This window comes from Marmota flaviventris, chromosome 6 (assembly GCF_047511675.1).
Source record: "Marmota flaviventris isolate mMarFla1 chromosome 6, mMarFla1.hap1, whole genome shotgun sequence".
NCBI lineage: Eukaryota > Metazoa > Chordata > Mammalia > Rodentia > Sciuridae > Marmota > Marmota flaviventris.
The window spans coordinates 97,873,837-97,889,228 of NC_092503.1; the positions used below are offsets into that span (position 1 = coordinate 97,873,837).

The 15,392-nt window shown below is 38.1% G+C and overlaps 1 protein-coding gene across 9 annotated transcripts in view; it reads left to right on the forward strand.

Annotated features, from left to right (window-relative positions):
- Dst (dystonin) overlaps window positions 1-15,392 on the forward strand; it is a 441,140-nt gene that overhangs the window by 316,801 nt on the left and 108,947 nt on the right. For all 9 annotated transcript variants that reach the window (XM_071613304.1, XM_071613301.1, XM_071613307.1 and 6 more), the window contains 6 exons: window positions 248-514; window positions 1,928-2,473; window positions 3,570-3,746; window positions 10,013-10,136; window positions 14,180-14,388; window positions 15,020-15,337. In XM_071613304.1, coding sequence (XP_071469405.1) covers window positions 248-514; window positions 1,928-2,473; window positions 3,570-3,746; window positions 10,013-10,136; window positions 14,180-14,388; window positions 15,020-15,337 — 1,641 coding nt within the window. The remainder of the gene's footprint in view (window positions 1-247; window positions 515-1,927; window positions 2,474-3,569; window positions 3,747-10,012; window positions 10,137-14,179; window positions 14,389-15,019; window positions 15,338-15,392) is intronic.

The window sequence follows — 15,392 nt, forward strand, 5'->3', positions numbered from 1 at the left end:
CTGGACTTGTGGAAAGTGTGATCCCGCATCAATAGTAATTAAAATTTTGGAATGTATTTCTAAGAGCAATGAGAACTTCAGAGTAAACTGCCTGTTGCTTTAAGATTTAATTTCAATGTGTAAACTTTTCACTGCCAATTTTTAAAATCTGAAACTATCTAAATATTTATTTACTCTGTGGGTGTCTTAAAACCATGCCTTGGCCTGCAATTATAATACCTGTGTGAACCTTCCCTTTCCTGCCCAGGTTGCTGCTGCGAAGCAGCTGGAAGAGAGCAAAACCAAAATAGAAAACCTTTTGGACTGGTTGTCAAATGTTGACAAAGATTCAGAAAGGGCAGTGGCAAGACACAAGCAGGTCATTGAGCAGAATGGGACCCATTTTCAAGAAGGCGATGGCAGGTCGGCGATGGGAGAAGAGGATGAAGTCAATGGTAACTTGCTGGAAACTGACCTTGACGGACATGTTGGAACCACTGAGGAGAATCTGAATCAGCAGTACCAAAAAGTGAAGGTATGTGGCTTTAAACATAGTGGTGTCATCAGATTCTGTTTCCAGGTCAGTAAAAATAGAAACGACCTAGCACATATGAAGACTTGATGGCCACAGAAGGGGATGTCCTTTGTTATCCTGATGTTAAATATAGATTAAGTGAATTACAGACGAGTCAGAAAAAATAAAGAGAACTCATTAGTGATGGCGCACTCTACATAAGTGAGGCAGTAGCATAAGCAAGTAACCGAGCCCATAGTAACAGTTGACATTTATGGGACCATTACGATGGGCCAGATACTCTTCACTCTTTCTGCCTTACCTCATTTAGTCCTCCCAGTTACTCTTCAAGGTTTTTATTTTCATTTTACAGGAAAACTGTGACTTACAGAGCTCAAGTAGCTTGCCCAAGTTATACATGTTGTAAGGGAGAGGGTTTGGATTAAAATTTAGCCTGGTCCTCAGTCACTCTGGTAGGTTTGAATCCATGTTTGCAGACTGGCTTGCTGAGCAGTCTTGAGCTCACTTGTATTCTTTCTGAGCTCAGCTCATCTAGACAGTGCAGGCTATTGTTGAAAGGAGATTATTGGGAAAAAAAAAAGCCCTTTAAGAAACTCTGAACAGTTGGAATTAAAGCTAGGATGGATGTCTACTACAGGATCAAAGGCAACCTTTGAAGAACCATTCTTAAAGTGTCACATAAATGATCTTGTCTCAGTGTTGTCTTTGGTTGTAGAAATGACTGGACGTAGTGCCTATCAGTGTCTGCAGGAAGTAGTCTTGGTATGGATCACATATACTCTTCACACTAAATTTGTGCTGTACAGAGGTTATTGTCTCCATTTTCACAGCCTGGAAACTGAAGTTCAGTGATGCTAAGTCACTCCAGTATTTTCTTTTATTATATCTGCTCCTTTAACTTCTATTTGGCTTCTCTGTGTATCGTTCATGCATAATTATCACAAAAATGTTTTTATTATTTTAAAATTGCAAGTTATTTTTTCCCTAACTAAATGTTTTATTGAGATCATTCCCTAATTTTTTTAAAAAAATATTTACTCAATAATAAGGTAAAGACTTTATCAGTCCCTCTTGGGTGGCTGTCAGGGAGCAATGAGTAAAATGTGATTAGATTATACCTGCTTCCTTTAGAATTAGAATAGAAATTTGTTATGTTTTTCCCCAGCTTCTCAAAAACATTTGTCCTCTGTGATTAGTATATAAGTACTTATTAGAGAAGTATGGAAATTTTCTTAAAAATAAGATTAGGGAAATCAAAATACAATTCTTGCTGTTCTGAAATTCATCAAAGGAGAATATCGTAAGGCTTGAGAAGTGGGGGCAAGAAGCCCTTTGTCACTGACACCTGTCAGTCCTGAGGCCACAGGGAGCTCCAGAGAGTTTTAAAATTATGGTCAATTTGTTTTCACTTAGGCCCAACATGAAAAGATCATCTCTCAGCACCAAGCAGTCATCATAGCCACACAGTCTGCACAAGCACTGCTCGAAAAACAGGGCCACTATCTCTCTCCTGAGGAAAAAGAGAAACTGCAAAAGAACATGAAGGAACTGAAGGTACATTATGAAACTGCACTGGCTGAGTCTGAGAAGAAAATGAAGTTAACACACTCCCTGCAGGAAGAGTTAGAGAAGTTTGATACTGATTACAGCGAGTTTGAGCACTGGCTCCAGCAGTCAGAGCAAGAGCTTGAAAACCTGGAAGCAGGTGCAGATGACTTCAGTGGCTTAATGGCCAAGTTGAAGAGGCAGAAGAGTTTCTCAGAAGATGTCATTTCTCACAAAGGTGACCTGAGGTACATCACAATTTCTGGAAACAGGGTGTTGGAAGCTGCCAAATCTTGCAGCAAGAAAGAGGGAGGCAAGGTTAGCAAGGACAATATTGACACTTCTGCAACCTACAAAGAAGTCCAGAGCAAACTGGATCATGCTACTGATCGCTTCAGGTCTCTCTACTCTAAGGTAATTTTTTTTAATTATTTTTTTTAGGGGAAAGATCAATCTATGGTTATAGTTTTCATGGTGTCCTTGTAACTTTTATTTTGAATTTAGAAGCAGGAAGCCTAAAAATTGATTCAGGGGAAATCATAGTTTAAGTTTCATTTATTTGCTTTACTTCTGACAGAGGTGTTTAAAGTTTAGGAGTTTAAAGTTACTTAGGTTTTTTTTTTTATTTTTAATTGTACATGGACATAATACCTTTATTTTATTTATTTTATGTATGTGGTGTTGAGGATTGAACCCAGTGCCCTACACGAGTGAGACAAGCCCTCCACTACTGAGCCACAACCCCAGCCCTAAAGTTACTTAGTTTTCACAGGGATTTACAGGAAGCCATAGATCACCACTGTAATATATAATATGACCACCAGATGGGGATCACATGTAACTAAACTAAAAGGGGCTGTTGGCCTCAAACTTGGGAACTGCTTTCTTATCAAATGTAAGACTGCCCCACAGATATATTTGATGAGTACATTATTTGCATACTTAATTACTTACACGCTGTTTTGTTGCCTCCCCCCACTTTTTTTTTAACATCTGTGGACAAGTTAAGTAGTTTTGTTTAGAAACAACAACAACCACTTAAGCACTATTTCCGTTTTCAGTGTCAATGAAAACGGACTGGCAAAGGGGCATAAGTGCTTTTAAAAGTATCACTGACTCTTTCTCTACACTCTTCTATTTGTGTCACTCAATCTTATACGATATTTGGAAATGATTTATTAAGCATTTGTAAATCTTTTCAACAAATGCAAATTTAAACACATGGTGTATAATACCCAGGGAATGTGCCCTGGCAGATCTGCTCTGATGATTGATATCTTTATCCTTTGTTTGAATTCATACAAATCTACTGACTATTTCCTTGTTTTTAGAGTTGCTTTTTGACTTCTTTATGTAAAGGGGGGGAAAAAAAAACCTCAGCTCTACAACTTTGGTTGAATTCCTTTGTTTCCCAAGTTACATAGTTCATAGGTCATAGAGTTATTTGACACAGGAGAAGATAGTAGGTTTTAATCTCCCTTGCATTTTGCCTCTTGTTTTTTTTTTTTAGTGCAATGTTCTTGGAAATAATCTTAAAGATCTGGTGGACAAATATCAACACTACGAAGATGCTTCATGTGGACTTCTTTCTGGGCTTGAGGCCTGTGAGGCCATAGCGAGCAAACATTTACTTGAACCTATTGCTGTGGACCCCAAAAATCTGCAGAGGCAGTTAGAAGAGACCAAGGTAAGAAAGAAAAAAAGAGAAAGAAAGAGAAAAGCAAGAAAGACCATCAAATAGTTTCTCATGCTTTTGTGATTGTTTTACCTTGAGTAGAGGAATGAAGGATGGGAAAAGTATGCTTCTCCCTCCAGAGGGAGCTATGACTTTGATTCTCCAGTCTCCTCCCTTGCCCAGAGTTACTCAGCTGGTTTGACATTGCCCTTATGGGTATCTGCACTATCCAGTCTCCCCAAGTGAAACCCAGAATTGTCCAGGCCTCTTTATGTACCTTGTTCCTTTGTTTCTTCCTCTATTAGAATTAAGTTCTGTGAGGATAGGTGTTTTAGTTTTGTATATTGCTATGTTCCTAGTGCTTGGGCTGTTACCTGGACTAAAGTAGGCTCTCAATAAATATTTGTTCAAAAATGGGAAGGTAGAAGGGAATAAGGGATCCCACTATAATACAGAGTTCTCAAGGGCCAGGACTGGGGTTTTTGTTGAGTATCCTCGTGATTCCTAGAAATATAGACTTCAATTTTTACTCAGCACAGTTCTCAAAATATCTGCCTGTGGGTTGGGGGGATTGCTTGCTGTAGCACAGTTAGGTAGCATGTGCAAGTTCCTTAATTTGACCCCCAGCACCACAAAAGCAAAGCAGACTGTCTCCCTGCCTTTTCAGAAATGCAAGCTTGATATCATAATTGTATAATCATTCAGACCACAGTGTCAGAGAAAATCTCTATTTCTTAAATTTAAAGCATATTTTAAAATTCTAATGTAAGGAGAGAGAATGTTTTTAAAATATTTTATTCTTATTAGAAACAATCAATAATTTTGAATTAGAAAGTTCTAATTCATAAACTATTCAATGATTTCTTTTAGTTGGGGGTAGCAGCAACTAATTGCTACCCTAGCTAGAAAGTAAACAAAAAATTTTCAGTACACTGCCTTTTAGAATATAATTGCCTGTTCGTTACAGTGTCATGAACCACCATTGTGCCATTAACAAGGAAAACAGGTCCCCTATTAGTTGAGCTTAAAGTCAAGTATTGCCTGAGACTGGTGACTGCTTAGCTAAGGTAAATGTGGCAGATCAAAGCCAAGCAGTAAGACATTTGTGGAGTGGGTGGAAGTGAAGGCTGGGAGCAGGGAGTGGGTAGAGGGCCGAGGGCACTGCTGCTTTCCTGGGCTGGAGCGTTCACCCCATCTGACCTGCACACCAGGCAGTATCCTGGGCCAGGTAGGTGTCCCCAGATTAATGCAGCCCCCCTGTGGTTGCTACCTTCTTTCAATGTGCATTTTCAGTCCTGATTTTTGTTTGGTTCTTAATTAAGTTTTCAGTTCCCACTGATTATGTGTTCAAGGGCAGCATAAATGCCAACGGCAGAGGAGATACTGTGGCACTTAAGGCTATTGTTTTGATGAGAAATGCCAATAGTTTAACTAAGATTGATGATATTATGTTTAATTAGAAAGTTAGGCATTTTAGTATAATAGAAATATCTTTTAAGTTAGGTGTTTCTAGTGTAAAAATACAATTTTTTAAAGTTAGATCTGTGTTAGGAAATGGATTACGGCCTATATAAAAGTAATTTTTATGTAACTAGAGCAAAATAAAAAAAAAAAAAGACCCAAAGGATAGCTAAGCTTTTTAATTAAACTGATACAGAGATTAATTTTAGAATAGAAAAAAGTTATTTGGTTAGTGTTGAAAAAAGCTCCTCAAGTCCAAAGGCAGTCAAAGAAATACAAAGAGGAGAGAGCTATCTCAAAGGAGAATGAATTTTAATTAAGTCACAGCATAACTTTAAAAATTAAATGTGCAGTTGAAGCTGTTCCCGGCATATGTTTTGTTTTTCTTACAGATGATCTCCATATATAGTAAGGACTTTTATGAGGATTAGATAGTCTGTTTCTATTGTATCTATTAATATTTAATGATTATTTCTTTCAATAATAAGATAAACACTTAAGACTACTACAGATTTTTTTCCCAGTACTAGGGATTGAATTCAAGTTGGGTGCTCTGTCACTGAGCTATATCCTTAGCTTTTTAGAAAAATTATTTTCTATTTTGAGACACAGTCTTACTAAGTTGCCCAGATCAAACTTGGAATCCTCCTGCCTCAGCCTTCTGAGTAGTTGAGATTATAGGTGTGTACAACTGCACCTGTATAAAAATCAATCTTTCCTGCTCTTACATGCTTCTTCTTATATTCTGTTGTGTAACAAATGTAATTTTGGCAGGCCTCATTAGTTCATTTGAAATATTTCTATCCAATAGCATGTTGTTATTGGCCTTGTTTAAAAAAACAAAACAAAAAAAACTATTAGCTGTGTTGTCAGTAGTCAGATACCACTAGGCTACAAGGACACTCATCAAGATCCCCTCCAGAGAAATCACTGGATAAAACAAGATTTTAGCCCCTTCAGAGGCATAGAAGGCAGGATTCGGAGACCAGCCTGGAAGCCTAGGTTTGGAATCGGCCACAGGGCCAAATCATGTTGACCAATGATGTAGCCATTTGAGGCTTGCACTGAGCCTAGTGGTGGTAAACCAGGAAAGTTTTATGACCTGGAAAAGGGCCCTCAGCTTCATAGGCTCCATCCTTTTCTGGTGCAGGCAAGAAGACCAAGGTCATAATCTTGTATTCTGTGTCATGGATGCTAATTCCATTGAAATCTATTCAAAATAAGACATATATTTAAATAATTTAATTTTCAGTTTTGTTACAAAGTAGTTATATAAAACATGATTCTCATTACATTACAACTTCATACATATTAACTCTTTTTTATTTAATTACGGAGAGCAAAGGCATGGGGCATTTTGAGGAGAAGCGAAGAAGAGAGATTCTTTTATAATCCATTCCTTCATGTTAAGATAATATTGCATGTTAAGATAATAATGTAAGCCTGGTTGGCACTGGATGTTTTTATAGAACCATATAAAAGTTATACGTAACTTTTACATATATTTACTCTTTTCAGTAATCGGTTGCATTCTGGGTCCATTGTTAACTTTTGTGAAGACATTGTTAAGGTTTATTAAAACCCTATCTCTGTCCTTGGGGAACTCAAATATAACAACAACAACAACAAATTTCCTTAACTTTATTTCATTGTTTAAATAAACATTTGATGTAAATAAGCTGTCCCTATGGCCCAGATTTCAGTCTGATTATAGGTAAAGTTCATGTCTCCAAGAATTTCCTCTACTTTCTGTTACTAAGTCTCTGGGAGAATTTCCCAAATAGATCTACTCTGATGTAGGTTCTTTCCTCTGGAAGCAGGTCAGATCTGTTATTCTGACCACAGATCCCTTGTTGGCCAGGGTTGGGAGGGCCTTTCTACCTCTACGTGGGCTGCCTGTGTGTATTAGAGTTTCTTGTGTTATAAAGATTAGTTCAAGTTTCTGTTATTAGGTTTAAGCACTTATTTTAAATAATGAAAAAAAAATGCTGACATATAAGAAGGCCTTTTAGGTCTTACACTTGATATTTTCATTTATTTACTTATTTGTTCACTCACTTATTCCAGAAACTTTTATCGAGGCCTGCTCTATGGTAAATGCTGGGCTATGCATGGATAATAAAAAGCTGATTAGGATGAATTCCTAGTTCTCAGATAGGTGGCAGTTTGATAGAAGAGACAGATAAAGGCGATAACATTCACAGTATGTTTATGGGACTTCCCAGGAGAGTACTTACACAACTAGGTAAGGAGGCGGGGTGTGCAGGTTACATAAGAGGCCAGTGTGTAGAGATGTGAAGGCATTGGGTCCAGCATGAGCAAATAGCTAAGAAATAGCTGTGTTGTTGGGCATTTCTGGAACAGGAAATGGAGAAAGAGGAGATTGCAGATAGAATGGAGGAATAAATTACTTTGAGCCCTTTATAGCATGCTCAAATCTTAGCCTTACGAAGGGAAGTTCCTGGAACAGCAATTTGGTCAGATAACCTACTTTAGATAAAACACATAAGGGTCTCTCTCAGGGGAGTTGTTGGAGACAGATGCACAGTTAGGAGTCATTCTTCAGTGATCCACATGAGGGAATACCCTGCAGTGATCCGAAGACTGCAGAGCAGGGGTCTGACTTTAAAAAAGTGTAAAGCATGTAAACTGTCTGGACTTGATGGTTGATCTGCACATGGAAAAGGTTTAAGAGAAGATGGAGTCTAGAAGTAGTTCCAGGTTTAGTTCTCAGGTAATCAGATTTAACCTAGGAGGATGTACAGGTGTGGGGAGTGAGAGATGAGTTCAGATTTTGATTTTTTTTTTTTTTTTAATGAGTGTTAAGGTCCCTGTTTACACCCAGATGGAAACATTCAAGAAGCAGTTGGGAACCTGGGCCCATGACCAGAGATGAGTTAATCTCCATTTAAACATATGGGACTTTGAGATCTGAATGCTGGGCAGAGTAGAGCTCAAGTACCTTGGTGAATGAAGATAAGCCAAGCTTGGGGCCTGCCAGCCCACTTGGGCAGAGGTCTGTCAGGAGTGTTAGGAATCTAGAACTAGCTTCTGGGAGACTTTCTGCTCCCACCATTTTTCCTCACTCTCACAGTTGAATTGCATTTGCTTACTCAGATCTGCAGGTACCTCTGTGCTGCAAATTCAAGGGTTTGTTATCATTTGCCTTACATGATATTTCTGAACCAGTTGACACTTTCCCATTTTTCTCTCTCCTTGGGGTCAGAATTACTCTGGGTCCATTTCTACCTATTTGATCACATTTGTGCAGTCTCCTCTCCCTGTCATATAAACAGAAGTATCCTTCATGGTGCTGCTTAATCTCCTTCTCTCGTGTTTCTGGACTTTCTCCGTTAGTGGTCTCCTCAGGGGTCTTGATTTCTGCTTTATATCTAGTGCCATTTGTGTTCAGGGTCTCCTCCATTGCCAGCTTTGCTTTTTCTTTCTGTATAAAGTCCAGAAAGCTCTTTGAAGTCATGAACTCCCAAATAGGCTTATAAATTTGTGAACACGATTGTGTTACCTGGGCTTAAAAACTCAGGCTACTTTTCTCCTCTTGGCTCCTCTGTGCTTTATTCCTGCCCTCAATGGGGCATTTTATGATGATGTGCTTTATTCCTGCCTGTCAATGGGGCATTTTGTGATGATAGGTGTTCTGTCATCTGCTCTGCCTACCATGGCAACCACTAGTCACTGGGGGCTATTTTGCTCTGCAATTGAGGAATTGAATTTTAAATTTTATTTTATTTCATTTGAAAAATCACTGTAGTTAGCCACTACTGTATTGATCCTGAGTCCTCAGACATTCCCGACTCAAATTGTACTTTATCAGCCCCGACAGACCAGATAGTGCAGTGGTGCTCAGTCCTCAGTGGTCCTCACCTGACTGGTCTCTGCTTGCTTTTTCCCCCGCCACTGGATTTTTCCCATGAATTGCTACAAATTTAGCCTTCCTATAGGACAGCCCTGAACATTTCGACACTTAATCAAAAGCCCTGAATAAGTCTGCATTGCTGTCAGATACAACAGCAAGCCCTTGGCCTGGCTTTTGAGGCCTTTTCAGCCTGATTTCCGTTATGCCCCCACCCTTGTGCCTTCTGATTGTTCTGGGGGAGGTGCTCTCCCTCCCCACATCCACAGTCTCCATAGGCCCCATTGCAGTGGCACCACCATGGCAGTGGCCCTGTTTCCCTCCCTAGTTGCTCTGTTCCTCAACTTCCAGTAGCATTTTTTCCCTACTCATATTTGGTGCTTGTCACTTCCTGCCTTAGACTACAATTCCTGTAAGATTTGTGTCTATTTTATTTTTGTGTTCATGGAATATAGCAAGGCTTCTTGATAGATGTTTGGTAATTTTTATTGTATCAACAAACATAAATATAACTTGGTATTGAGTCAGGACCTACTGGTGTGGAAGTCCTTAACTTCTCCTTACCTGGAGTAAGAGATGGCCCTAGATGTTCTTTGGTAATGGAGTTGTTGTCAAAGCCTAGAAATGAGGATTAAGGGAGAACCTGGGCTACAGTTAAGAGGATTCTAAGGTTAGGAACCGGAACATTATTAGGAACATAGGCTGATAGTTTATTTCAAGACTGATTTTTTGTTATTCAGGCTGGCTGATGCTTTTCTTGCTAATGCAGCTTTATAATGGTCTTATTCTAAGAACTCCAGAGTAAGTTTATAATGATGAAAGTTTATATGATGGAAAGTTTACTCTGTCTGGTTTAACTTTATCATATTGTAAATCATTTTTTTCCATATTGGAAAACTGTTATTTAGTCTTCTTGAGTATAATTGGAAAGTGTTTAATCCCATAGGCTCTGCAAGGACAGATATCAAGTCAGCAGGTTGCTATAGAGAAACTGAAAAAAACAGCTGAAGTACTTCTAGATTCCGGGGGATCTTCACTTCCAGCCAAAAACGAGATCCAGAAAACTCTGGGTAAGAAATTCATTTTCTTGTTTCCTTTCTCATAGGTAAATTCTAAAGGCAGATATTCTAAAAAACATAGAGAAAATGTATATATTGTATTACTTGTGGTCCTTCTCTGTGAAATGGTTATGCAGGATATGGAATCATATATTTCTATATGTGCATGTGTGAAATTTAAAAAAATAATGTTCACAGCAGGTGATTGGACATATATTTCACCAAGATAAAGCATGAAGTAAAATATGAGTGGAAATTTTATGTGAATAGAAGAATAGAACTCTATGCTTCAAAAACCACTCTGTAGAAGGCGGATACTTTTTTCATCCAAACTTTTTGATCAGATGCCTGTAACAATAAATAATTTCAACCTGCCCCCTCTATAAACACATATACTTATAAATTATATGCACATATTACTGTATTTTCACACGTATTATAATTATAAAAACAAAACAGAATTTTAAGATATAAGGTGAAAGTATGAATGGCAGTTTTAACATTTTGTTCCTCTGTCCCCATCTCATACATCCATACAGAGACCACTGCTATTGGGACTTGAAAGAGAAAGACTATCTTAATTGTATTTCTGTTATTTGAATAGCCATTTTAGTCCCTCCCACACCCTTGTAACCACCGTTGTTAAGGGTACATAGTTTCATTTTTAGTTGTTTAAATTTCATGTTACATTAAGACTTTGAAGTTTCTCTCTGGCATTATTTCATAATGTGTGAAACTGTATTTAGGATACAGAGGAATCAGAGGAATTTCTCAAAGATCTTTCTGACTTCTAAGAAGACCAGCAACTTAAAAAAAAAATAAGTAGATAGTAGATTTTGTTTTGTAGCTTTTTCTAAAATATGTTTTGGCTATTAAAATAAAGAATTTAGTTCAGTAAAAATATTTTTCACTAAGAAATACAGAACAAATAGTGTCTTCGTTCAGGCTGCTGTTACAAGAAGGCATAGAGTGGATGGCTTAAACAACAAATATAGTTTTGGAGTCTGGAAGTGCAAGATCAGGGTGCCAGTAAGTCATGGTCCTGGAAAGGGCCTTATTCCTGATTTATAGATGGCCACTTTCTTGATGGATCCTTCCTTGCATGGTAGAGAATGGTGGAGAGGGATCATCTCTCTCATGTCCTTCTTATAAGGACAACAGTCCTACTCAAGAGGGCTCCACTCTCATGACCAATTACCTCCTCCAAGAGATAGGAAAACCTAAGTGTTTTTCTCACACAGCACTAAACACAACACAGACTATTTCTTTTTTTTTTTTTAACAGAGAGAGAGAGAATTTTTTAATATTTATTTATTTTTTTAGTTTTCGGTAGACACAACATCTTTATTTTATTTTTATGTGGTGCTGAGGATCGAACCCAGCGCCCCACGCATGCCAGGTGAATGCATTACCACTTGAGCCACATCCCCAGCCCAACACAGACTATTTTTGTGAACTGATACAGAAGGGTTTTTCCCACACACCAGCAGTGTTTCAGTGGAAATCAGCTGAGCTTTCTATAAACCTGACACTGTCTACCTGGCAAGGCATCAGATCCTACAGTCCCATAAAAGACTGCCTCCTTCACTTCACATGCCAATCACAGTTCCCACTTTGAGACCTGTACTTCTGACCAACCAGCTATAAATTGAGGTTCCCATGATTACCTCAGATTCAATTAATTTGCTAGAGCAACTCACATAATTTGGGGAAATAGTTTATTTATATTCACCCATTTATTATAAGGGTATTACAGAGGATATTGAACAGCCAATTGAAGAGATGTACAGAGTGAGGTAGGGGAGAAGGGGCATAGTACTCCCTCGCTTCTCTGGGCAGGTCATTCTCCAGAACTTTTATGTGTTTGAAGCTCCCAGAACCCAGTCCTTTTATGTTTTAAAGGAGGTTTTATTAACATAGGTATGACTGATTAGATCCTTGGACATGGGTGTCAACTCAGACTTCAGCCCGTCTGCCTCCCTGGAGGTCAGAGGGTGGAGGATGCAAGTTTACTCTCAGTCACAAGATCTGTCCCCCTGAGAACCAGCCCCATCCTGAAGCCATCAAGGAGCATCCCACAGGAGTCACCTCATTAGAACAAAAGATGCTTCTCTTACCCAGGAAATTTCAAGAGATTTAGGAGTCCTGTCAAGACACTCCTGTCACTCAGGAAATTATAAAAGTCTTAGGAGCTCTGTGTCAGGAAGTGGGATCAACAAATATCAGAACAAAAGATTTTTCTCGTGTTTCTTATTACTCAGGACATTTTAAGAGCTCAAAATCAGGAAGCCATAGTCAGAGATCAAATGTGTATTTTTAAATATATCACAATATCACACCTTCCAAAGACTCTGCCTCTAAATTCTATCACTTTGGGGCTTAGGCTTTATTCAACATGTACATTTGAGGAGGACATAAATAATCAGTCCATAGCAAACAATAACACTAAAATGTGTTAATTATATGGAAATGCCTGATGGTGTGGGAAATTGCATATCATGACTAAACAGTCGCTGATGTCACTCATGCTGTTGATGTCCAGGTGTTGCCCAGGTGAGGAGCAGCTCACCTGCAAACCTCAACCTGCAGTTTAGAGTAACTTTGCTCATGGCTTTGAGTTAGGTCTCATGCTGCTTGTTTTGCCTCTTGGTGCCTGTGATATGCCTCTTTCCTCCCTGCTCAGCATTCTCACCCCCACCGAAAGGAAGCATCAGATCCAACACTGAGTTTTGGTACTGGGGGCATGACTGTCTCTTTCAGAACGTTAACATTTCTCCCTCTCTCTCTCTCTCTCTCCCTCCCCCACCTCTCTCTCTCTCTCTCTCTCTTTTTTTTTTTTTTTTTTGTGTGTGTGTTACTGAGGATTGGGCTTTGAGCATGCTAGGAATGCACTGTACCCACTGAGCTACATCCCCAAGCCCTTAACCTTAACACCTCAATTCAGTGAAAATTTGTCAAGCTGTTTTTCTCACATCTTTAGAACAACCCAAAATAATGTTTTGTTATTTGGATTGTGTTCCATGGACCAAACACAAATGTAACATATTTCATTTATAGAGTTTCAGGTCATGGCTTTTTTCTACTGAAGCATCTATGGTGTTATCAGGTAAAAGCATTCAGAAATAATTAAAATACTTTTTGAATTCTTGGACAATAAGTGATAAATTAAATTCACAATTAAAACAAGATTGTTTTTCCAGAGAGAGAGAAGTGAATACATCAAAGAGCACTATTCTTTGAACTTCTCAGTGGCTTACAATGAGATGCTAGGATTCTAAAGGGAAGAGCTTTACATTCAAGTGAAAACTAAGCTGGAAGGGTTTTTCTTTTTCTTAAATCTTTCAGCAACTTTAGAATTAAAAGTAAAGATTAGCTCATTGAGTTTGTAATTTCCTCATTTTGTTTGCTATTAAACTTTTAAGTAAATTCCCTTTGTGTATACTTTAGAAGCCTAACTCACCTTTAATTGAATTTTCATTGTTGTCCTATTTCTTAATTCATTTGCATCTGCCAGTTTTAATGCTTTTTCAGGTTATGAAGAATGACAGGAGCTTAGCACATATGTATGTGTGACAGAGTGAGTGAGAGAGTGATAAATTTTAGATGTAAAGGTTAATTCTTGATGAGTACATACATCTCTTGAGAATAGTTTTATGACTCATTTTTTTATCCAAATAGTTATATTAACAAGTATTACCAATTTGAAATGCCAGATTGAGACCTAGTATTTATTTCAGAGATTTGCTGTTCAGATCATTCATCTCTTTTGGACAATTTGAATGTTAATAAATCCAAAAATCTCTTTCCTAATGTAGAGTATACAAATAAAACTTTAAAAATTGTTTTTAACTTTTTATTTTCTACTAGATTCTTTTCTTTCTTCATTTTTTAAGATTTTAGACAGTGATCTGATTAGGCACTATGAATTTATCATTTAAACTTTTTCCTTTTCCAGCTTTTGTATGGAAATTTTATGATTCACCTTGGTGTTGTTTTGAAAAGGAATAGGGCAAAGAGAGCTTTATGGTTAACATTTCCTGCTCTGTTTGAACTAGATGACATTGTTGGGAGATATGATGATCTGTCCAAGTCTGTTAGTGAACGCAATGAAAAACTCCAGATAACCCTGACCCGCTCCCTGAGTGTGCAGGATGGCTTAGATGAAATGCTGGACTGGATGGGAAGTGTGGAAAGTTCTCTGAAAGAACAAGGTCAAGTGCCCTTAAACTCTGCAGCCCTTCAGGATCTCATCAGTAAAAACACTGTAAGTGACAATTTTAAAAAGCAAAAAAAAATTTCATTGATAGTTTAAAAAAACAGTTTTGTAAACTCCAAGGATAGGTAGATTTAATGTAAATTTAAGGATACAGAAGAGGATATGTTCCCTGAATATAATATAGTGTGAAAAGCAGTGCTTGCACAAACTCAAGTGTGTGCAATGATTCTTCTGTGATAGAGGATAGAAAGGGCTTCATTTACTTTTTCATGGATACTGCTTATTAGAGAGGGCTTATACCTAAATTGAGTCCTATCTTGTTTGTCATTGCTTCAGCCAGCTGCACATGAGGTTCATCAGATCAATCTTCTTGTTGTCTAGCCATTTAAAAATTAGGACCATGGCTAATCCCCAGGCTCCATTGGTTCCCAAGGGTTGCTGAATAGCAGCAGCCTCCTGCTTCTTTCGAGCAACCAGCCAGCTGTTCTCCACTCTCCCTTGAAGAGATTTGGGATGGGATTCCTCAGGGGACAAATCAAAGTTGTCATTTAGTTTCAACTAATAACCTTCTTAGTCACAGGTTGTTCAAGCTTATGTTGTTATGAATAGTAATTTTTAAAACTCTGGCATTTTTTGTAAACATCACTATAAAGCGTATGTAATATTTGGTGTATTTCAGATGTTGGAACAGGATATTGCAGGTCGACAGAGCAGTATAAATGCCGTGAATGAAAAAGTGAAGAAATTTATGGAAACAACAGATCCATCCACTGCTTCCTCACTGCAAGCTAAAATGAAGGACCTATCTGTTCGGTTTTCAGAAGCAAGCTATAAACACAAAGAAAAACTTGCCAAAATGGAGGAGCTGAAAACCAAAGTCGAACTCTTTGAGAACCTCTCAGAAAAGCTCCAGACATTTTTAGAAACAAAAACTCAGGCTCTTTCTGAGGTAGATGTGCCAGGCAAAGATGTTACTGAATTGTCTCAGTATATGCAGGTATGTCTTCCTTAATAGTCCTGAGACTGAGCAAGGAGATTAATAAGTAAAGCAA